Source organism: Herpailurus yagouaroundi, unplaced genomic scaffold, assembly GCF_014898765.1.
Source record: "Herpailurus yagouaroundi ecotype Mexico unplaced genomic scaffold, PumYag 250, whole genome shotgun sequence".
Taxonomy (NCBI): Eukaryota; Metazoa; Chordata; class Mammalia; order Carnivora; family Felidae; genus Herpailurus; species Herpailurus yagouaroundi.
Genome location: NW_024412467.1, coordinates 16,316,506 through 16,342,035, shown reverse-complemented (window position 1 = coordinate 16,342,035; position 25,530 = coordinate 16,316,506). Strand labels below are relative to the sequence as shown.

Sequence of the window (25,530 nt, the reverse complement as noted above, 5' to 3'; positions counted from 1 at the left end):
ATCTCACCAAGTTGTGATTCTGAAGTGACCATTCCAAGTTCTTGCAATCTAGGATGCATTTTATAGATGCACTCATTCCTCAAAAGCTAGCTGAGTGAGTAGAAATACACCTAACAGGAAATTGTTGGGGGGCAGTGTCTCCACAAACCCAACTCCAACTGTCAAAAGCAAAGAAGTCATATATATATACCATTTTCAAATATCAGATTCATAACTCTTCCATAGAAACCAGGTAACAATAGACTTTCAAATTACTAACTGAAAGTATATGCCACTATGGTCTGGGATAATTAACAGTGCCTGAAAACTGCTTTCCTTTTCTTACACATGACAGAAAGGTGGCCTAAGGACTTTGGGGAACATGTGGAGAATTGTCTAAAACTGGCCACGCATACTGGAGCTCTGACATCCACACAGAAGTCCCCTTATATAATAATATGTAAAATATTATATAATGATATATACTAATGAATATACTAACTGAGCTCTAGTGACCAGCTTGTCCATGGCTCCCTGTTCTGAGTTCCAGTATTATGGGCCTTCAGCTACTTTCTATCTATGCTTCTGTTCCCACTGTGGCTAATTAATTTTCCCTCCATTATGCCTCTACTTCGTGGCTTAGATTGAACACAACGGTACACGCTGGGCAGAGGCCTCCCACCAAGCCACCTAATACGTCACTAAGATAGAAAGACATATGCATGGCCAACTGAGTTTTGACAAAGGGCTAAAGGCAACTCAGTGGCAAAAAAATAGTGTTTTCAACAAATGCTGTTGGAACAGCTAGACATTCACATGTCTAAAAAGAAAAAATAGTAATAATTAAAAAAAAAACTTCAGCGTTCACCTCACACTTTATTCAAAAACTAACTCCAGGGGTGCCTGGGTGGCGCAGTCGGTTAAGCGTCCAACTTCAGCCAGGTCACGATCTCGCGGTCCGTGAGTTCGAGCCCCGCGTCGGGCTCTGGGCTGACAGCTCAGAGCTGGAGCCTGTTTCGGATTCTGTGTCTCCCTCTCTCTCTGCCCCTCCCCCGTTCATGCTCTGTCTCTCTCTGTCCCAAAAATAAATAAATGTTGAAAAAAAAAATTAAAAAAAAAAAAAACTAACTCCAAATTGGATCATCAATCTAAACATAAAATGTAAACTCTACAACTTTACAAAGGAAAAACATAAGAGAAAATCTTGTGCCTTAGGATTAGGTGAAGAGAGGTCATAGATACGATTTCAAAAGTGCAATCCGTTAAAAAAAATAAATCAAAATTCAAAACTTTTGTGCTGAGAAAGACATTTTAAGAAAATAAAAAGTCAGGAGGACCTGGGTGGCTCAGTTGGTTAGGCATCTGCCTTCAACCCAGGTCATGATCTCATTGTTCATGAGTTTGATCCCCACATCAGGCTCTCTGCTGTCCATGTAGAGACCACTTCAGATCCTCTGTCCCCCTCTTTCTCTGCCCCTCCCCCACTTGTTCTCACTCTCTCTCTCTCTCTCTCTCTTTCAAAAATAAACAAATAAATACAAAGAAGGAAAGAAAGCAAGAAAGAAATAAAGGCAAGCTACAGACACGGAAAAGGCATTTGCAAACCACGTATCCAACAAAGGATTTGTATCCAGAATGTATAAAGAACCCTCAAAATTCAACAACAGAAAAACCAACAACCCAATTCAAAATAGGCAAAATAGTTGAACAGATACTTTAGCAGATATTAATATAAATGGCCAGTAAGCATATATGAAGATGGTTAATAAAATTAGCCACTAAAAGAACACAAATTGAGATTATGATTTCAAATTTAATTTGAATGTGAATTAGAAAAACTTTTGGAAAAAACCAACAATACTAAGTGTAGACAAGGGGGCAGAGCAACTGAAAGTCTCATGTGCTCCTTGCAGAAATACAAAATTGTACAGCCACTCTGTACAAGCGGAAGTTCCTTATAAAGTTAAGAATATACATAGCCTCCAACTCAGCAATTCTACTCTTAGGTATATCTCTTAGAAAAATAAATACTTTACTCACACGAAAATTTGTATGTGAATATTTATAGCAACTCTATTCATAATCGCCAAAATATAGAAACAATCGCTGTGTCCTTTGATAAGTGAACAGTTAAAGGATGCGACATCCATTCACGGGCATGTTATCCCGCCAGGAGTAGGAATGAGCTGTTGATACATATAATTCAGATGAGTCTCGAAGGCACTATGTTGGCTAAAGGGAGGCATTGTCAACAAAAAATTACTGTACTCCACAACAATTCTGAAAGTACAAAACTTTAGTGATGGTAAAGAGATCAGTGAGTATCAATGCTTACTGGCGGGGGTGGGAGCAATGGAGTAAGGGGTGGGGGGGGCCCACAGCAGACAGCAGAAAGAAAAAGGAAAGTGTTGGGTAATAGAATGGTTCTTTATCCTGATTGCAGTGCTAATCACACAAATCTGGATAGGTGCTAAATTACATTAGCACTCCAAAAAAAGTAAATTTTATTGTATGTTGATTTTAAAAATAAAATAAATAACCTGTTTGCTTGACTTATTTCCATAGAAAGGAACCGTAAGGTCAGATAGCATTCAGAACCTATGCTCTTACTCATTCAACAAATATTTACTGCGAATCTGTGATGTGCTAAATATTGCTGTAAGCAATGGGTACACGAATCAACAAAACGAAGATCCCAGCCCTCCTCACAGAGTCTGCAGTCCAGCAACACCTCCTTACGTTGACTTTTCTAAGATGTAGTCAAGTAAATAGGGGCTTGAAGATGAAATGGAGCCAGTGCTTTCAGAAGGAGCTCAAGGCTTCATCTCGAGAGATGAGGGAGGCCTTATATCTAAGAGTATGTCTGTTTCAGGCCACTTGGGTGGCTCAGTGGGTTGAGCGTCCAACTCTTGGTTTCTGCTCCGGTCATGATCACACGAGTCTTGGGTTTGAGGCCTCAGGACTCACAGTGCAGAGGCTACTTGGGATTCTCTCCCTCCCTCTTTCTCGCTCACTGCTCCTCCCCCACTCACACTTACTCTCTCTCTCTCTCTCTCTCTCTCTCTCTCTTAAATAAACTTAAAAAAAAAAAAAAGTACATCTGTTTCAAAGTCCCTTCTCAGAGTGTATCATCCCCAGCATGGCTGCAATGCCTACCATATTTAGGCCACCTCCCACCCTTGTTCTCATCTTCAGGAACCAAAGCTAGAGAGGACTCAAGAATTTCTGCTCTGTCACAGAGAGCAGTTTCAGGTAACACAATATAATCAAACCAAATTAAAAGATTAATGAATTACCAGAATGTTTACTATTTTATTTGACTCTCTCCACAAACTTGAAAATCAAAAATTCAGCCACTACTATCCTTATTTCATGTACATAAAGGAAACGACCTCACAAAGCTTTCATGAATACGGAGCAGTAAACTTGTGATTCACACTGGTTTTCAGACTCTGGGTCCATATTACTTTCCCCTGTACCACAGCGTCACGGCCAAGTGAAAATCATTCCTTCGTACCTCTCGGCTTTGGTAATCCAGAATTACCTAAGGAGTGCATTAATTCACTCATTTATTTAACAAATCTGGATTGAGCAATTGTTGACGGCCAAGTACAGCTATGGAAGATGTAGACCTAGGGCCTATCCTCAAGAGGCTTGTAGTCTAGATCAGGAGACATACAGATGAAGGCACAATTGTCACGAAGGGAAAGAACCCTGGGGTAACTCAGTGGAGGCACTGAACAGGGCCTCTTTGGGAAGGAAGTCTTAAACTAGATTATGAAGGATGAAAAAAGAGTGGCAGTTAAAGGCTCTTCCTGATACAGGAAATAGCATGAAAGAATACCCTCAGGTGGAAATCACGTTGCTTTATTTGTAGGAATTGAGGAAAACCAGAGCAATCAACAGCTGCACATCAGTGCTTCTCAACTCTGGCTGCACATTCGGATCACCAGAAGGAGTTTTGTAAGGATAGTGATGTCCAGGTCCTGCCCCCTGAGAATTTGATACATTTGTTCTGGGGCAGAGCCCAGACAAGAGTATTTGTTTAAAGCCCCACAGAAGATTCGATGTATAGGCAAAGTTTAGAAAGCACTGTTTTTATTAGGTTTGTTGAACCACAGATTCCAGGCAAATTTATGTTTAAGTGTGAATAGACTTCTTTCGGAATTCATCCACATTTTGGTTCATTTCAAGTGGGTCTTAATTTTTTTTTTTATCTTTAGTCAAGTTCGAGTGGTCTGCTTCGTACTAACAAACTCACATCATATTAATTGATTTCAATATATGCGGCACATGACGCAAGAATAAATAGGGGCTCTTTGTTTCCTCTTATATATGACAGTACTTACGTTATAGTCATTGATGAGAGAGATCTAGTAAGAAGGAGACCATGGACTCCCCAAGAAATATACTTCCAAAGATGGATGAAATGCCTATTTGCAAAGGAACATGGCATTCATGTAGCACCCACGTGGGATCACAGGCTGAAGCAAAAAATAATTAGGGAATCAGGATAGAGCTATCATATTATTTCAAAGGTTCTTTGAGATGGACTTCCTGGATACATGGTTCTAGTCTTATGCCCCCCCCCCCCCCACGGAGGGCATATTTCTGACCCCTATATCCTTGACCCATCTCACAGTATAACATAGTCCCAATATATCTTAATAATGCTGGATAAAAGTGAATGCCATAGTAATCTCATGTTCTCTAAGAAAGTACTTCTCTACACTTGTGTGGCTCAGCCTTTCCAGAAGGTATCAGAGCCCTGTTCATCCTTATTTTGTCCTCAGGCCAAAACCTACAGCAATTTTGAAAACAGTAGCTTATCTTGAGAGGGCCCAGAAGGGAAAGTACTTAATAAGATTAAGACACTTAAAAATTAGAATTCCAAGTAACATTATTGTTCCTTAGTGATTTATTACATTTCCTAAATTTCACGAGCAAAAAAAAATTTTTTTCTTTATGCTGCTGTTAGTTTTTATTTTTTCTTAATAGAAAGTATCAAAGAATTGTTTTTTAAACTACTCTGCTTTTTTTTTTTTTTTCCTTTTCTCCTTTACCTCAGAGGAAGAATTATCCTTTCTGCTTTCCAGGACTAACCTCTCCCATCTATCTTGCTTATGATGGGAATTCTCCCCAACAGACCCTTACACTCTTGATTTTTCCTCCTCCAGATATTTTCCCATCGTTTATTAAGAGAGGGGTAAGTATTCATCCATTAAAAAAAAAAACACACACACAAGTACAATCTTCTCTCAACCCTTCACTCCATTAAGCTGCTCTTGAAACTCCTTCACCTCATTTTCGAGAGCGTCTTCTATATTCACTGCCTTCATTTCTTCTTTTTTGTTCCCTCCTCTGGTCATTGCAGTCTGGTTTGTGCCTCATTCCCTACCTATCCTTTAAAAAGGCATCAAAATGTACTTGATTTGCAAAGCAAACTATGTTTTCGTCATTCCTCAAGGATGAGGAATGTATCATGTATCACGTAGGAGCTGCAAAGTCTAAAGCCCGACTCAGACCTACCGGATCAGAACTTGCATTTTAAATAGATCCTTGAGTGGTTTGTATGCATTTAAAATTTGAGTAGTGCTTCAACAGAGTAATTTACTGATGTGACCCACCCCCCTGCTCCTTTCTTGAGATGCTTAAAATTCTATAGCCTTCATGATACCACATTCTGGTCCTTCTACTTCATTTAAAAAAAAAAAATGTTTATTTTTGAGAAAAAGGGAGAGGGAGGGGCAGACAGAGAAGAAGAGAGAGGATTTGAAGCGGGTTCTGCCCTCTGCATTGAGAGTGGAGAGTTCAGAAAGCCCAAGGTGGGGCTCAAACCCATGAACTGCGAGATCATGACCTGAGCCGAAGTCAAACAACTGAGCCACGAGGCGCCCCTCTACTTCTTCAGATTGCTCCTTTTCAGTTGACTCTACCCTTTTCTTTCTTCTGTCCCTTAAATTAAGGTTTTCCTATAGTTTTCCCACTGTCCTTTTTGTGATTTAGGCCCATCTCTATTAGGATGAAACCCATATGTCCCTCCTGAATTTAAATCCATTTTTTTTTCAACTCCAAGCTGGTCACAGTCTTACTAATTTCCCCAATACCTTAAACTCAATTTGATCAAGGGGCGCCTGGGTGGCTCAGTCCATTCAGCGTCTGCCTCTTGATTTTGGCTCGGGTCATGTTCTCACAGTTTGCGAGTTGAGCCCCGCGTCCAGCTCCGGGCTGACAGTGCAGAGCCTGCTTGAGATTTTCCCTCTCCCTCTCTCTCTTGGTCTTTCTCCCTTCCTCTCTCTGTAAATAAATAAACAAATAACACACTAACAAACTTTAAAAAATGTATACTCAATTTGATCAAAACCACTTGGTCAACTTTTATCTGAAATCAGCCCCTTTAGGTACCTCACCTCTTATAAAAGCAAGACTATCTTCCTAGATACCCGAACTATAATTTTCTCATTTCTCTTTATGGCACAACTTTTCATCTGCCAAATCCGGTTGACTCGACTTTAACATTTCTCTTGAAGAAACCCTGTTGATTGCATCTCGCTGCCACTATCCTATGTCGAGCCCTTACCATCTCTTCTTCTTTGGGCTGATGCGATGGCCTTCTTACTGGATTTCTCACCTTCACTTACTCCTTTGCCCAAATCTATCCCCATACGTGTGCTGGAATCCTACAGTTCCTTATAGTTCTTCAAATCTACTCTGTACCATTCTGACTTCTTAACTTCTCTTGTGGCTCTTCTTTTATCCAAAAGCATTTCCACCAATGAATTCCAAACTACCGTTTTCACCCCAGGACAAAATTGTGAAGTTAACACACATTTTCCAGATCACACCAATGTAGGATTTAAAACGGGATTGCATTAAAAAGAGTTCATGAGAATGTCACCTGCCTCCAAAAGCTCACTTGTTTGTTTCTGAGAGTCCATCCGAGGCTTTCACGTGAACTCACAATCTGCTTACTTATCTTGTCCCACAGCAGGCTCTGTGACACCTTGGATTACAGAATTATAGTATAGGGAACACAGTATATGCATATAACACAACCCAATGCGTCACAAGGTAGCATGTACTACACTGTATTGTAAACTCCCATGTCTCCCATAATTCCATTGAGGAGTTTCTCTCTTTCAGCAGGTTGCTCTTTCCGTGTGGTCCCCCTCTCCCTGGGAATCCCACTATGAGATGACTGAACCAGAGAACACATCTGATTAACAGGGTACATTTCCCACCTAACTCCTCTAACTACGTCTTTCTTATTCAGCCAATTGCATCTGCTTTACTCCTCCAAGTTTGAAGTTTGTTCCAGAAAGCTTCATGGTCCTGAATTGTGAATAGAGTGCTGGTAGACCTTCCCATCATGTATCCGCTCGCGCGCGCGCGCGCGTGTGTGTGTGTGTGTGTGTGTGTGTGTATTTCTCAGCGGAGGAGTATGCTTGGGCTCAAGTAAGCCCCTGCAGGGCGAAGATTGCATGCTATTTTGGTTTGCATTCCCAGAGAATTTGGCGGCCTTCTTTGCTGACGCTGGTTACACAATAAAACTTGCCCGAATTGAATGTTGCATCAAAAAACATATATAGATGTTGCCAGAGACCATTGTGTATGCCATGTAGGTACACACAAAACAAAATTATCAAGCATAACAAATATTTCCCTAGTCCGCCCCTTAAAAAGTAAAACAGCCTAAAAGATGGTAATAATGCAAGAATTATCATGGCTCTTTTCTTCTAGCCTTTCATAAATACGTTCTGGCCTCAGGCATCCACCTATTTGCAAGGCTGATCACCGCTCAAAATACCGGCCGTGGGGTTAAATCCAGAATCCCTTCAAGAGTGCCTGTGTGTGTGTGTGTGTGTGTGTGTGTGTGTGTGTTTGCTAGTGAATCTTAAAGTCACTTTTTCATGATTTGCAAGTGAATTTTAAAGTGTTTGCAAGTGAATCTTAAAGTCGCTTTTTCATGATTTGGGGGGTAGAGTGGATTCAGCAGATTCTGTCTGGAGCCTGTCAATGTGAGACAGCTTGTGAGAGATCATAAACATATTTTTCAGATAGAAACGTTGCAGCCATGAACACGTCACGTGGCCACCCCTTCCCTAAGGTTTGCTCCTTTAATTGTAAATAGCCAGAAAGCCATCAAGCCAGAGTTTAATAAACTTTTAATTTGAAATGAATTACCACATGTTGTGTTTGTTTACCCATTATTAAATCTCTTAGCAACATATCAGTGGCAGAAACAGCATACTGTAGCACAGCCCTGATATATTAGAAAACAAACCCATGGGGGATATTAACTGCTAATAATATGTTTAGGAAGCCTCTAAGAAAAATAAATAAATATAACCAATGTAGCAGAGACACGTATTTGAAGAGGTTGTTATGTTCCGTTTTTATATAAATCTATTCTGAATGGGAGCAAAACATCCCCGTGCAGTCTTGGACTATACAGCTCAAATCCGTCTCTGAGCTGAGAGCAGAGCAGATGCAAATCAGCCTTTTCCAAGCATTTTCTTCAAGCATAAAACAGTCTTCCTCTCACGGTACACAGTGTTCTATTGATCATGTCAGTATTTATGTTTCTTGGAATACCACCTGTCTTCCTTTTAGGGGAACTGAGGGCAGCGTTCTAAAAGCTAAGTTCCGAGCATGGTGCAGAAGGTGTGGAAAATATAGCCACAGTCCCACGAGGAAAAACTAGAAAGCAAAAATGATCTGGTGACGAAGAGTCTGAGAGTAATTGTTTTGCGTCTTCAGCTCAGTATCCTAAAACTAGGTTAAAATGTCAGTATCACTGAAATATTATTACTGTTAAGGCAGAACCTATTTTCCCAAAAGTTGAAAATTATAAAATAAGATTTTTGGTTCCATGCTTAATCCTAAAATGTTGGGAGGAAAAAAACAAGGAAGAAAGAAAAAGAAAGAAACAGAAAGAAGGAGGGAAAAAAGAAAAGAAGGAAAAAAGAAAGAAAGAGAAAAGAAAGAAAAAAGAAAGAAAAAAAGAAAGAAGGAAATAAAGAAAGAAGGAGAGAAAGAAAGAAAGAAAAGAAAGAAAAAAGAGAAAGAAGGAAGGAAGGGGAAGGGGGAGGGGAAGGAAGGAAGGGGAAGGGGGAGGGGAAGGAAGGCAGGGGGAGGGGAAGGAAGGAAGGAAGGAAGGAAAGAAGGAAGGAAATCTACATTACACATACACATTTTTTAGTACCCCACAGTGGCTTGAATTGACTGGACATTTGAACTTGGAATTTAAACAAAAAAATCAACTGCAATGTTTTCTTTTTATCTAATGAAATTATAATCATTTCTTCTACATTTCTTGATTTGTTAATTCTTTTTTTTTTTTTTTTTTTTTTTTTTTTTTTCAACGTTTATTTATTTTTGGGACAGAGAGAGACAGAGCATGAACGGGGGAGGGGCAGAGAGAGAAGGAGACACAGAATCGGAAACAGGCTCCAGGCTCTGAGCCATCAGCCCAGAGCCCGATGCGGGGCTCGAACTCACGGACCGCGAGATCGTGACCTGGCTGAAGTCGGACGCTTAACCGACTGCGCCACCCAGGCGCCCCATTGATTTGTTAATTCTTGATGATATTCAACCATCAGAAAAGATTTAGACATTTATTTCCTTTTCTATATCTAAGACTCCCAAATTAAACAGGTAATATTCGAATGTTGAAGTAATTTGTTTTCACAGAACAAAGGCATCCCAGACCCTCCTGTTGGAAGGCCTGACCATCTGATTCAGTATAAAGAAGAAGCATTGGGCTGAAGTCATTCTCCTATAGACACACAGTAAGTCTCAACCACAGTGGCCACCCATGTCCTCAATAGAACTGCCCCACCAATTTGGAAAGATTCTAAGTCTGGCATTGGCTGGCTTTTTATGGCACTGTTTTTTCTTACACTGCCAGTGCCTTAGGCTCATTCTATGTACCCCACCATTCCATCCTCCCCTTATCACACCAAGCATATTGACAATAGCATTGTTATCCACCTAAAATAAAAAAATTAAAGTCTTAAACTTATTAAGCTCCAACACAGAATGCTTAAACTCAACTTAAACCTATGCATTTTGAGGACAATCAGCTCTACTCATTATCCTGCAAAACTAGACCATGATGTCAGTCACCCATCTTCTCTGGCTACAAGTAGAACAAATCCAAGTTCTCAAATGTGGGAAACAATACACCTTCATCAACTTGCTTGATAGTGTTGGCATTGACAACCTAGGTTCAGTATATACAGTAGTCTCCCTATCTGGGGTTTTGTTTTTCATGGTTTCAGTTACCCGCGGTCAACTGCATGGTGGAAACCAAATGATCTTCCTTCTGACATATTGTCAGATCAGCAGTAGCCTGACGCTACGTCACAGTGCCTGTCATTCACCTCACTGCATCTCATCACAGAAGCATTTTATGATGTCACACATCTACAATAAGATACTATGAGAGAGAAAAAGAGAGACTACATCCACATAACTCTAAGTACGGTACTTTGTTATAATTGTCCTACTTTACGATTAGTTAGTGCTGTTAATCTCTTACCGTGCCTAATTTATACCTTAAACTTCATCATAGCTATGTATGTATAGGAAGAAACATAGTATAATACATCTAGGGTTCACTACTATCTGCAATTTCAGACATCCATTGGGGGTCTTGGAACGTATTCCCTGCTGATCAGGGAGGACTACAGTATCTCATATCTAATTTATTTTCACAAATATTTGTTTAAAGCCAAGTGACGTCATTAGATATATATAAATTATGTATGTATAATTTCAACATAACCTTCCCAGTTATATGTAACTCTATAAAGGGACATTTGTTTGTCTGGAGGCGGTTGGTAATTTAGTAATCACCAGCTGATGATAATGGTTTCCTCACAAGCAAACAGGTCAGGTATGGCTATGGAAGCCGAGGGCTTGTACTGGACCCACCTCTTAGTGAAGAAAGCAGTGGGTTCTAGAAATTGAGTCCAGCAATCAGTGGAGTCTTACTCGGCTCAGCAAAGCATAATCTCCAAGGGCTTTGGGAAACTCCAGACACAAGAAACATTTATCAGAAGTTGAGTATGAAGCTCTGTGTTGCCCAGCTGATAGGCAGAACAAGCCAAAAAGGCAGATGCTATTAGGAAATCAAATACTGCAGGCTTTAGATCTGGCCATTATGGCAGAGATCCAATATCACTTCCCAGGAAACACTGCTGTTTCCCTGACCTATGCTCTCAACCCAACGCCATCTTACTCTACGCACTCTCCGTGGTAGAACTCAACCACTTAGCAGTTTCAGGTAGGGTCTTTGTGTTTATGCCTCTCTAATGGACACATTCTTCTCCCTTACTTTCCATCTCTCTCCTGAGCTTCATGTGCATTTTCCCAAAGATCTCCGAAACATTTCTACTTGGATACAACGTGGGGATCTCAAACTCAGTAGCTGCAAAATCAAGCTCCTGTTTTTTTTCCCTCTAATCTTGTCCCTTTTCCTTTATTTAATACTATCTGCTGGTTAATATTCATGTCTATCCGTGCTAAAACATGAGGAATCATCCTTAATTATTCCTTACCATCAATATTTAATCAATCAACAGGGACATTCTTTTCTTAGTCCTATAGTTATTCTCTTGCACTTTTTTAATACTTGATACATTTATACTCTCTTCTCCAATTTACTATTGCTGCCTTAATTCAGACCCTCTTCTGTGGCTGGCATTATTCTAAATTTTTGTTAACTCATCTGATTTTAGACATGCCCTCTTCAAATAAACCCTCCTAAAAATTACCAGAGGGAACTGTCTAAAATGGAAATTGAAATACATCACTTCCCTTCTTAAGATCCTTCAGTTGCTACCCACTTAATACCAACTTCTCATCAGCTTCAACAGACACAAAAAGACACTGGAGAAAATAGTGAAGGAAAGTTTTTACTATTCTAGAATGAATACATGGATAAATGGTGAAAAAGAGGAAAAGTAAGAAAGAATAAAGACTTTTTCAGATATACAATGGCTAAGAGAGTTTGCTACTTATAGACCCAAACTCTAAATGAATTACAAAAGATTTTTTTCAACAAGAAGAAAAGTGGAACCAGAGTGAAGACAAGCTATATAAAAAGACTATGAAGCACAAATATTGATGAAATGTGTCAGTAAATTAATTTTCTCTTGAGAGTAAAAAAAAAAAAACTGAGTTTTCTGTTTAATGAAAGAGTGAACTGAAAGCATAGCCAAGAATAATATGAGAGTACATGGAGGTGTTTAATAGGTAGGCAAAATATACCAAAAGTCCTTGTCATGTTTAGGAAGAGAAGAGAAAAACCAGATGGAGTTAGATTTTGTAAAACAATTTTTAGGGGTGCCTGGGTGGCTCAGTCAGTTAAGCATCCAACTCTTGATTTTGACTCTAATCATGATCTTACACTTTGTGAGTTCAGTCCCCTAGTCCGGCTTCCCACTGGCAGTGCAGGGCCTGCTTGAGATTCTCTCTCTCCCTCTTTCTCTGCTCGTCCCCCATTCATGCTCACTCACTCTCTCTCAAAATGAATAAACTTAAAAAAAAAACAACTTTTAGTTAAAAATGTAGATAAGAAAATTCAGGATGACATCTGAAATAATTAATAAAATCTATAGATGATAAACAGCAGAGGATAAACAAAATAAAATTATTTTTGGTGAAAGAGAAATGCAGGAAATAGAGTATTTTTTAAAAGCAAACAAATAAGGTGGCAAAACTAAATTGCAAAAAAAAATGTTATCAGCAAGTACAAATGTAACAGCAATAGCAATAATTACAAAAAATTAAACTCATCTATTAAAAGACACATATTAACTACTTGTCTTGAATACAAAACTAAAATCTAGATTCATGCTGCTAAGCCATACTCAAAAGAACACCACAGATGAATTTTAATTTTTAATTTTAATATATTTTTTTAAAGATGGGCTGTATTTTTTTTTAATTTTTATTAATGTTTATTTATTTTTGAGAGGAAGAGAGAGAGAGAGAGAGTGCAAGTGAGGGAGGGGCAGAGAGACAGGGAGACGCAGAATCCGAAGCAGGCTCCAGGCTCTGAGCCATCAGCACAAATCCCAATGCAGGGCTCGAACTCACCAACCACAAGATCATGACCCAAGCCAAAGTCAGATGCTTAACTGACTGAGCCACCCAGTTATCTCAAATTTTTTTTTAAATAAATATTAGAAAAACAACATATGCCATAAAACATTTATCAAAAAAAATTAGGTGGTAGTATTAACAGCAGAAGAAATAGAATAAAAATTGAAGCATTAATAGGCACATAGAGAGAGACTACATCTGTATGAGAGAAATAATTACATATAAACTAATAATCATAAAATTGCATGCATTTAACAACACATCTAAAATATATAACACAATATTGATAGCACTATAAGGACAAATGCACAGATCTAGGTCAGAATTCGTGATTTCACCCATATCTACCATATAAATAAAACTGAAGGTAAATAACTCAAGCTTTCAAATCAGGACTGAAAAGTAACTCTTCCCCCAAACCTGAAGAAGATAGGAGTACAGAAATAATAAAGCTAAGTATAAATACATGGAAAACAAAAGATCAACGGAGAGGGAGTCTTGGTGGAGATAGATAGCAGTTGTAAATGTTTAAAAAAATGAATAAAAAGATAAAACCCAACCAAAACTGATAAAGAAAAGCGAAGAAGGCATATATTAACCAATATGAATAATGAAAAGAAGACTGTAATAGTGGTATTGAAAAATTACAATAGTATTTTTATGTATTTTCCTATAGAAACATAAAATATCTATAGAGTAATACTCAGAAAACATTGGTTTCCTTCAAGGAGAAGAACTAGTTTCCAGTGGGACGCAGATTTTATTTTGAGCAATCTGAGTGTATTCCCTAGTCAAGAAAACTGGAACAAAAGGAAATAAACTTTAAAGATAATAAACTATGAATACAAATGTAATATACATATATCATGGGTATAATGTATAACATATATTATAGACTTAATACACGTATATATCATAACATATATTGTATTATGTACATATGTATATAATCTAATCTAAATTAAATACGTATATTATACATTATATATAATCATATATAGTCATAGTATTACTATAGATTATATGCACAATAATACTATGACTAAGTTAATTCAATTGATTTTTTTTAATGAATTAAATAGAATGAGTGAATAATCAGTAACAATCAAAGATTGAATTAGAAATCAAGTGCTTCCCATGACTCATTTCACATTAAAAAAAAAAAAAAGTCCAGAACTCTTACAGATTAGTAAGAAAAAGTTTTAGGGGCACCTGGGTGGCTCAGTCAGTTAAGTGTCCGACTTCAGCCCAGGTCATAATCTCACAGCTTGTGGGTTCAAGCCCCACTTCGGGCTCTGTGCTGACAGCTCAGAGCCTGGACCCTGCTTCAGATTCTGTATCTCCCTCTCTCTCTGCCCCTCTCCCACTCATGTTCTCTCTCTCTCAAAAAGAAATGAACGTTAAAACAATTTTTTGAAAAAGAAAAGAAAAAAATGACCCAGAGGAAAAGCGAACAAAATATAGGTATAGACAGTTCACAGAAGATAAAAATGAAATGGTCAAAGAAACATTTGGAAAAAATGGTCAAACTTAGTCATATTCAGGAATATTCTAATTCAAGCAAAGAGATTATTTCATTGCAACTGAATTGGCAAAACTGACTGTAACAAAGATTGGTAGGACGTGAGCCAAACAAGATCCTAGACATCTGTTAGAAGGGCAAATTGATACAATTTTGATGGCAGTTAAGTGTGTGCCCTGTGATTCAGTGATTCCTCTCCTAGGTAGATAGATGCTAGTGAAATTCGCACCTATGTGCTTAAGGAGAACATGTCCAAGAATAAACACTGTAATCTTGTTTACAATTGAGCCAGACTTGAAACAACATATAAAATAAAAATAAACACATTTTGTTAAAATCATGCACATTGCTATGTATGCAATTATACGGCAAAGGTATCAATAAACCTAAATATATATAAGTGTGTGTGTGTGAGCTGTGTAAATCTCAAGGATAATGCTGAGAGAAAATAAAGTTGCAGAAATAGGTATAAAACATGGTTACTTACATAACCTTTAAAAACATAGAAAAGACATTATACATTGTTGATAATTACATACATCTGTAGGAAATGTATTGAAACATACACGGAAACTATCAACAGGAAGTCTAAGAGGGTTGGAACATAAGTAGCAAGCAGTTCACGGGTGACCTGAATCACATGTAAAATGTTACTTTAAAAAAAATGTTTATTTATTTTGAGAGAGAGAGAGAGAGAATGAACTCTTATGCATGCTCATGCAACAGGGGGAGGGACAGAGAGAGGAGAGAGAATCCTAAGCAGGCTCCGTGCCACCAGGTCAGAGCCCAATGCGGGCATCAAATTCACGAACCCCAAGATCATGACCTGAGGCAAAATCAAGAGTCTGGCGCCCAACAGACAGCCACCCAGGTTCCCCTAAAATGTTACTTTTTAAAAGAAAAGGCGTAGTGCAAAGATGGCAAAGTAGCAAGAATGGACACAGCTGGTTACTATTACTGGTATATGTTATTTGCTGAACCATATGTTTGAAATATTTGCTAATTTCTGAACTAAAAAATAAAGTCCTTACTATAGTGCCTGGCACAGGAAAAACAGATATCACATGTAATTATTATTACTGGTAAGTCTTCTAATATTAGTTGCACTACCAGTTCAGCCCCATACTCTTGCTCCTGATACTATTATTACTGCTAGAAGATACAACCTGTTAAAGAATCTTGTACATCTTTTGGTAAAGGAAATAACTCTTTCGCAAAAAATAATAGTAATCGCTAATATATCCCTTCTGTAAGCTGTACATTAACTAGTTCAGAGAATGTTATTTGCTTATTCAGTGCTTGATTAAGCCAGGCTTTGAAAACAGCTTTATGAAATAAACTATATTAGTTGAACACTGCTTTATGAGAGTATGTTCTCTTTCATAGCCTTTTGTTGGTTACCACTCTTGTGAGCAAGCAAGAAAGTTCTAGAGCTTTACTTTAAGCCACAAGTCCGTGGAGAAAGACCTGTGTTTCAATGAAGTAATTCTACAGTTGATTATAATTAGTAAATAATTATGCAGTATGGAAACTAATATTCTTGTCAATGATTACGTTCTCTTTAAGCAGCATGGCATAGAAATAACTACATTAATAATTAAAATTTCTTTCTCAGTTTTCTACAATATAACACAACTTGAAATATTAGTAATAGAATGCTGAAGACAGTCAACTAACCCTGAGAAGAGCGTAGGGAGGATTTTAGCCTTACCATCCAGGGATGAACAAATGTTTTCTTCTGTTTGTTTCTCTGAAAGGCCAGCTGTATTCTCCACGCCTGATTCTGCTGTCTCTGCTCCAGCCATTAAAGAAACTGGAAATTCGGGAGGAAGCTGAGTCTGCCTTTCATAGGTTGTTTGATCATCCAAACACAGAGGAAGTTTAATAACCTATTAAGAGATAAATCTCTTATCTAAACTGTTGAAAATATTTCACACACAGTGAATTTTACCCTAGAACAATGATACAATTTGCAAACTCTAAAAGGTCAACGGCGAATCAATTTTCCGAACCTTATAATTGCTTTTGTTTGGCGGCTTTACAAAGTATGCTTTTTTTGTAGTAACGATTTACATAATTGCTTTAGATATTTCCATTGCTCTATTTAGTTCTTAGTTTTTCCTTTGTTTTACCTTATAATTTTCCTTAATATCTTCTTGCAAATAACACTATCTGATACTTACACTGGGATCAAGTTAGCAAATATTCATTCTGTATTTACTATCTCCAAGAAACAACGTTTTTAGTTCAAAAATAAAAGACAAAATTGTAGACTCTAGTGGTGACTGTATGGGTTTCACTGTGCAATTTTTTTAACATCTCTCTATGTTTACAAATTTAATAATAAAGTGCTTGGTGGAAAAACTCCATGACATTGGAAGTGAAATATTTAAGAAAGTGAGGAACTTTTGCCAGGGAAAAGTTAAAGGTTATTTTGCTTGCATAATTTCTCCCCTTGTATTTTTTCACATACCCTAGGGGGACGAATCAGACCTGTTCCCCAGTCTCCACACTCGGACTGTGAGCCTGAATTCTATCCCTAAAAGCAACATGGTAGAACATGTGAGGTCATGGATTAGCTACGTGCTCTGGGTTGGCCACAATCTCTTTGAGTGTGATATTTTTTTTCCACTCACAGACACAGGAGGGAAATGATCATAATTTATCTGACTTATTTCCCTTAATATCTCCTAAGGCTGCATTACAGAAATGACTTTCCTGTTCTAGTATCCCATTTACCTATCTTTTCTCTTCTCTAATCCAAGTTACTTTTTTTTTTCCTGAGAAACTCCAAAAGGAGTACTCAAAAATTACATTTACTTGTTCAAAAATTGCATTTGAGAAGACTCACATTGGAAAATTCCTAATATTTAAGAATTTCACATAAGAGGAAAATCGGATTTCAGGATAAAAATATTTCATTTTTATCCTCATGAAAAAGAAGCAAATGCATTCCTACTTATGCTGCTGACAATCAGAAAATCCTATCTTAAATAATGACACTGTTCTCCTTGATAAGACTCACGCCCCCCCCATGAAATATACAGAGAGAAAACATTTATTAACAAATAAGAAAGTCAGTGGACAATTACAATCATCTGTAATGAATAATGACCAGTGGGCTCTACAGATAAGCCATAATACTACATTTCACCATTTTTTAAGGGAGTCAGAAAAGAAAAAGGAAAATTTTAGTAATGTGTTCAAATCAAGTAAATTTTAGTGAAATCAAGCTTTCTAATGTTGTTTTGCAAATAGCTAGTTTTCTTGACCTTATAAATTTTAAACATCACTTCTTGATTTATCTTAAATATAACATACTTATGTCTTTATTATCAATACCAGCACTACCGAAATGACCTTGCCATAGTTAACATAACACTGAATTTTAGGGAACAAATAGTAAAAAAATCATAGATGCCTTTCACATTCACTAGTAAACCTATATCAAAATTTATTTGCTTTTATAACTGTATTTTATTTCATTTTGATTTTTTAATGCGGTATTCAAATCATCCACTTATAAAATATTTTGTTTGGGTTAGCTCACTTCAAAATTTGAGGGATTTTTCAATAATTCCTTTGAATTCATTTCTAATGGTCTCCCTTTTCAAATGTATTTATATCAGCATTTCTAAACCATAGAAGGTTTTATAAACTTCGGATCCTGATACCCCACCTCAAAACAATTGAATCAAAATCTCTGAGAACAAGATTTGGACTATTTCTAAAGTTTCCTACATAATTCCAATATACAGTCAGATTTATCCCAGAATGGTGACTATTTTTAAAATGAGTAGAAAGGTACATATTTATATTTATATTTGTTTTCTTAACAGCAACCCATAATATCTCAAAAAGATATTTCAGCAAAACATTATAATGGTATTCGCTAACAGGGGGAAGCATGCCGGTTGATTCAACATAAAATACACAGGAAACGGGAAGACCATCACATAAGAAGGATATATAGCTGTTGATTTTTAAGCCAAAACTACATGTGTTTCCTGGAAATGTCCGTATTTAATAGTTCAATCACTTAGGTGGATAGATGACAGTGATAGATAGATGATACATACATACACACATAATACATAATATATATATACATGTACATACATACATACATTAGATTAGATTGATAGCAACCTAGCTAGGTAGCTAGATAGACAGACAGACAGACAAGGAAATGTCAAACACTCAGGTAAGGAAGAAAAAAAAATCATAGCATTTTCTGATATGGGTGCTGTGGAAAACCATCATAATCAGAAAGAATAAATTTGGACATAGAGGACCGAAATAAACTAAAATTCTGTTGGAATGCTTTACACTTAAGGTATGCTGTCATATTTTTTTTTTTTTGATCCTCCGCGGTGTCTTCCTAGAATGAATTTCTGCAATGACATTTCTGCTAAAAGACTTGGTTAGAAAATAAATTTCCAAATATGTACAAATAAATGGTGTTCACCCAAGCGTTTTTTGGGAGTGTGTTTCATTTTTAATTCTTGAAGTAATTAAGACAGCATGCTTTGAAGTGATATGTATGGCAAAGAGAGTTTGGTGAAGACCATTTTCATCCCTTGGAAATGTGGGTCATTATCTTATGTATGAACACATGCTTGTCTCATCAAATAAGTGGCGAGCATCAGGAAGGCACAGACTCTATCTCGTTTCTTTTGCATTTCTAGAACAAGCAATGCCCAACACAAACTAGTAGCTCATTTAGTACATTGGATAAGGAAACACCATCGCCCTATACCCAAGTTGATGAGACAGATCAGATCCGGCAGCAGCAGATTATAAACAGAGAATTGAAGGATTTGGGTGCCCTTCTCAGCCTGCTCTTGACATAGAAGTTTGGATTAAATTATCTTTAAATTTCCTGCTAATTCTGGAATTTTATTCCTTATTTGTAGACATCAATTTAATCAGCATTAAGAAAGAATTAAGATGTAAATGCTTTCACAGATTTATGATACATATTGAAATTTTCAATAGCACAAAAGTCAGCTAAACGCTAGAAATAAGCAGTTTTAGAAAAAAATAATGTTTATTTTTGAGAGAGAGAGAGACAGAGACAGAGAGAGACGGAGTGCAAGCAGGGAAGGTGCAGAGAGAGAGGGAGGCACAGAATCCAAAGCAGGCTCCTGGCTCTGAGCTGTCAGCACAGAGCCGGATGCGGGACTCAAACTCACAGACAACAAGATCATGACCTGAGCTAAAGTCGGACGCTTAAATGCCTGAGTCACCCAGGTGCCCCGGTTTCAGAAAAAATTTAAGTTCTTTACTTACAAAATCATATCACAGGCACATCTGTGTGGCTCAGTCGGTTGAGTGTCCATCCGACTTCGGCTCAGGTCATGATCTCGCAGTTCGTGAGTTCAAGCCCCACATGGGGCTCGCTGCTGTCAGCCTGCTTCAGATCCTCTGTCCCTCTCTCTCTGCCCCTCCCCCACTTTTGCTCTCTCAAAAATAAATAAAACATTTGAAAAAAAATCATATTACAAACCTGAAAGTAGAGATTGCACAGCCAGTGGTCCAAGTCCTGGCACATCAAATCTTCCATTTTCCTGAAGCTGTCGAATTTCTGGTCATAATGACCTCGGAGAAGGGGACACTTGAATTTCCCGTCCACTACATCAAAGTTGTTATCACACACAGGGAAGGCTGCCCAGCCCACAACCCAGTCAAAAGAAGCATATTTCCCACGAAGGAGACAGAGTTCAAACAAGAATGCCATGCCAGGTTTCACATCTTTCTTCGGAGGGAGTGCCTAGGGAAGGATACCAAGGCAAGGGGAGATCGGGATGCTTGTACACAGAAATGTGCTACATTCAATGGCACCTATATATAATTTAGAATTAAGGACAGAGTTGGGTTTTACTTCCATTGGTTGCCCTTAAAAATTCACTATTGTCAATAATGTTGCAATAAACGTAGGGGTGCACATATCCTTCCAAATTAGTGTTTTTGTTTCTTTGATTAATATCCAGTGGTGGAATTATGAGATCCCATGGTATTTCTACTTTTCTGAGGAAACTCCATACTGTTTTGCACAGCATCATTATTTATTATAGCCAAGATGTGGAAGCAACCTAAGAGCCCATTGACAGACAAATGGATAAGGGGGATTTGGGGTGTGTGTGTGTGTGTGTGTGTGTGTGTGTGTGTGTGTGTGTAGGGATATCACACAGGCATTAAAAAGGATGGGATCATGCTATTTTCAACAATATGGATGAACCTAGACTAGAGAGTAAGTCAGACTGACAAAGACAAATACTATATGAGTTCACATGTGCATGGACTCTGAAAAAAAAACAAAGAAATAAACAAACAAAAAGCAGAATCAGATGAGGAAACACAGAGAACAAACTGATGGTTGCCAGAGGGGAGGAGGCTGCTGGGGATGAACAAAATGTGTGAAGGAGAGGGTGAGATACAGACTTCCAGTTATGGACTGCATGAGTCATTGGAATAAAAGACACAGCATAAGGAATGTAGTCAGTGATAATGTAATAGGGGCGTGTGGGGACAAATGGTACCTACATGTGTGGGGAGCATAGCGTCAGGTGTAAACTTGGTTCACTACGTTATACACGTGAAATGGATGAAACATCGTGTGCCAATTACACCCAAATCAAAAAAAAAATTGAAGAAAAATTCACTATTGGATGTATTTGCATGCATAACCTTTCCAGCCCAAATTAATCGAGCAACATGCCAGCATGAAAATGTGACCCAAGCAACAAACTTGATCCCGCCCATTCAAGATTCTGCACTTCGTAAGTTACCTAACACAGTATACTGAACTTCCGGTTCCTTTTGCTTGAGCTGCTGCTTCTATAGTATAACTATTTCTATCAGTTGTCACCATCATCATTTTACTTGCCTGCCACTCATCTTTGTAGTCTTCTCGTACCCCAAACGAGTCCTTTACACAGAAGAAATGCTTTAAAAAAAATGGTTGAACTTGGGTGCCTGGGCAGCTTAGCTGGTTAAGCGTCCAACTCTTGATTTCTGCTCAGGTCATGATTTCATGGTTCATGGAATCGAGCCCCATGTTGGGGTCTGCACTGATAGCGAAGAGCCTGCTTGGGATTCTCTGTCTCTCTGTCTCTCTCTCTCTCTCTCTCCCTCTCTCGCTCTCCCCTCTCCAAATAAATAAATAAACATTTAAAAAAATAAAATAGATACACAATGGTTGAGCTATCGCACTCCAGAGAAACTAATCCTAGGTATAATGATAGCTTAAATTACTATTACAACGTCTACCTCTTCAAGGAAAAATAGTGTCCCATTTAATTATGTGACTCTCCTGTTTATTTCAGTTGAAACTGTACTGCACGTCACTGTATAAGCAATTTGTCCATGCTAAATAAATAGTGTTAGGCATAAAGATGGATGAAATGATCCGATTGACCAAATCATTGTTCAGGTCCCCAGATGTAGAGATGGAGCTTGCCCTTTGGCCTTTTAAAAAAAGAATTTCAGGAAAGTGAATAATCTTTTTTTTTAATAGAGCATAGGCTTGGGTTTCTTTTTCAAATTCTATGTGAATAATTGTAAATGGACAAAGATAGGGACTTGCCTAAGACTATTTTATAACAATATATTTAGCCAAAAGTGTGTAGCCATATTTTATATGATTTATGTAAATATTCCAAGAGTCAGTTTATGTTTAAAATGAAACAGAAGCATCTGTTGAAAAATACCATAACCCTGTGGCAGCTGCTATTAAACCATTAACAGGATCAGGTTTCATTTAAACCAGATTTACCATTTTCTACAACAGCCCATGGGAAAGCTAAAAACATTAGACACAAATTACTGACAAAAGAGATTCTTAATCAAGCCATACTTTTCATTTGGCTAGTTGGCTGTGAGTAACCTTTGTGATAAGAGAATCAAAGCTAACTGAGAAGGAGGAGGAGGAGAAATGAAGTCAGAAACCTGTTTTGAATCATCATTTGAAAATAAAGCTGAACCGATGCCATTATAATAATTTCTTCTACTCTTATCGGTGCCTTTAAAAATGCCTCTCTACTACTAACCTGATCTTACTCAGCTATACATCCAAAATAGATAAAGTAAGAATTTGACCAGTACTGACCCAATTCTATCATTAAGTTTCTGTGGTCTTGGGCTAGTCACTTTTTTTTTAAATCAAGGTTTCCATGCACTCAAGTTTCCTCCTCAATAAAAGACAAGGGTATAAGCATCTTCCTCGGTAAATTGATACAACCATTGGGTTGGACAATAAATACAAAAAAAAAAAAGGTCATAAAAACATGAAATGCACATAGCTAGTATTATTATTATTTTAAGCCTTTATTTCAATTATCTCTAAGACGAATCAGATTACAGTGTATTTAATAAAGAAGAAAAGAACCTATCGAGGTTAAAATTCATCTGTAACCTTGTAAAACACCAGTATCATTCTGCGTGAGGAACGACAGTTCAAGGCCGCTAAACAAAACCTAATAACGCCAGGCAGCATGTGTCCATGAGAAGCCAGTCCTCATGCACGAAAGGAAATTCCACGGCAGCCTATTTTACAAGATAGAAGAGTCACATGCAGCTACCTTGACAGCCCTAAAAAAAATAAATATATGAACAAAAATCTAGTCACTGATATTGATTGAAAAGGAGGAAAAAAGCTATATGTTATCAAATAAAGGAATTTATCTGACAACAGTTGTCTTATCTTATTTATTCTTGTAGTCTCTTTCCCTCGCCCTGTATCACAAGAGAGATCTGTTGCTCTGTAATGTGTAGCTTGGGACTCATTCTTTTCCTCTTCAGCAAGAAAGGATCACCGAGTTTCATTGTATCTCTCAGAGAATCCTCTCCACCAACCTGGATATTTCCACAGCTATCTTATGGTGTGATAGTTCCATGAGTATTTTACAATAGCTTCGTAAGTGAGCACTATAAAATGAGGGAAATAAATGCGTGGGTCTCTGCCATCCACCAATGCCATCTCATCAGTCCCGGTGGTTGGGGGTCATAATGTCCTTGGAATAATACCTTTATTTTCTGAGTACCAAGAAGGGCCTACTTTTGGAAGGAAAACACACTACAGACCTAGAGTTCACTGTATAGCATAAAGGTGATGCATTTCACCTTCCATGTGGTAGAAGGTACATGTGAAAGGAGAGTAGAGAACAAGCAAAATCCAAGAAGAAAACAAGAATTTGGAAGGCTGAAGCCTACATGGAAAATTGGAAGAGAAAGTAAAATTCTTGGGACACCAGATACCTGGAGATTGAAGCAACTCAGAGACGATTAGGGTAAGCCTTACAAAATGATGAAAATGCATATTGATAAAGTATTCTTCAATTTTCTGGACTTTCTGCAATTTTGAAAAGGATTGTTATTTTTACGATCAGAAAAAAAATTAACAAAGTAATTTCGCCAACAGAAGACCTTCAAAGTGCTGCTTCTGCTTTATGAGGAAGGTGGTCAGAAATGACCGTAATTCTCACTATAACACAGAAAAGACACTGGCTAAATTACAAAATTGTGCATATTATTGAACCCACTGGGGAACTAGGGCACAAAGAAATTTAGGGAAAACTAAATCTCAGAGAGGGGTAAGCCCTTCATATATGACCTTGGACTAGAGGTGGCTTTTAATCTTAGGAAATAGATGAAGAAGCAGACTTGTCACTGGGTAGGAGGCTTCGCAAGTAAATGGAGAATCTAGCTGAATGCTTAGCCATCTTGGCCTAATGTGGAATACTGAACACATAGGAGCCCCAGACACAGAACGAGTCCTCATCATCTACCAATTCTCAACCTTAGCACTTGTATCCAGCGCTCGGCCGCATGTGAGTAATTGGGCCCAGGGTGAGAGCCAAAGGGAGATCTCCAGTGGCCCAGACATCTTCAGGCAGGGCGAGGGAGCAGGGCAGAAGCCTACAGTTACACGGTGCTTGGATACCAAACCCGACTAGAAGGAGGGATTTTTTACACCTCAAAACTTTTGAAAACCAAGGATGAATTAGCACTAACCAAAGCTACAACTTAACCCCAACTTAGCTTAATTCTAACCAGAGACATCATCCCCTCACCACAGCTGCCTGACAGAGACAGCTTTTTAGTGGGGGATAAATATCTTCTACTTCAGTCTTCACAGTTCATTTATACACCATGTTTGGCACAAGATGCAGCCACAGAAACAGGAACATGTGACGTCTAGATAAAAGATAACAGCCAATGGAGACCGACCCACAGCTGACCTGGCTGGTAAAATTAACAGACAAAGACATTAAACAATCATAATTGAGATAAAGAAATAAAGGAAAAGATAGAAGTAAACCATGAGGAGGAAGAAACTCCAAGAGGGAACTTTTTAAAAGCTCTCTAAAATAATAATTAATAATAATAATAATTACTTTTTTAATAATAATTTTCTTGAAAAACAATAAACTACTTTGAAATGAAAAGTTTATTGAGTGGACCTCACAGTAGAAATGGACATAGCAGGAAAAGGATGGATGAATTCTAAGAGAGATCAAAAAAATATCCCAACTGAAGCACAAAGAAAAAAAGAATGAAAAAAGAAAAAAAGAAATTACCAGATCAGGGCATGTAAGACCCGTGGGAAAATAATGAACACACGGAATTGGAGTCCTGAAAGAAAAAGAGAAAGACAATGGTGCAGAGAACAATTTTGAAGAGACGGTGGCTGAGGATTTTCGAAAATTGATGAAAGACATCAACCCACAAAACCAAAAAGCTCAGAAAACCCCAAGAAGACAAAATAAAAGAAGGAAATAATACCTACCTTATCAGAGTCAAGCTGATGAAAACCAGAGATAAAAGCCTTAAAAATGTAGGGCCATCTATGATATGTAACAGAAAAGTTTATTATTGGTGGTCAAAGGGCCAAGTATGGTCAAGTATCCTTATTC

The 25,530-nt window shown here is 37.8% G+C and overlaps 1 protein-coding gene and 1 long non-coding RNA gene across 2 annotated transcripts in view; both read right to left on the bottom strand.

Annotated features, from left to right (window-relative positions):
* The window catches only part of LOC121020347 (uncharacterized), a 48,242-nt gene extending 37,785 nt beyond the window's left edge, over nucleotides 1-10,457 (bottom strand). The window contains exons 1-2 of the long non-coding RNA XR_005786086.1: nucleotides 10,042-10,457; nucleotides 4,329-4,463 (exon numbers count right to left, since the gene is read on the bottom strand). This is a non-coding gene — a long non-coding RNA (uncharacterized LOC121020347). The remainder of the gene's footprint in view (nucleotides 1-4,328; nucleotides 4,464-10,041) is intronic.
* Nucleotides 1-25,530, bottom strand: part of LOC121020450 (uncharacterized) — a 328,749-nt gene that overhangs the window by 97,902 nt on the left and 205,317 nt on the right. The window contains exons 14-17 of the mRNA XM_040460498.1: nucleotides 21,420-21,545; nucleotides 20,124-20,387; nucleotides 16,288-16,503; nucleotides 9,913-9,972 (exon numbers count right to left, since the gene is read on the bottom strand). Coding sequence (XP_040316432.1) covers nucleotides 9,913-9,972; nucleotides 16,288-16,503; nucleotides 20,124-20,387; nucleotides 21,420-21,545 — 666 coding nt within the window. The remainder of the gene's footprint in view (nucleotides 1-9,912; nucleotides 9,973-16,287; nucleotides 16,504-20,123; nucleotides 20,388-21,419; nucleotides 21,546-25,530) is intronic.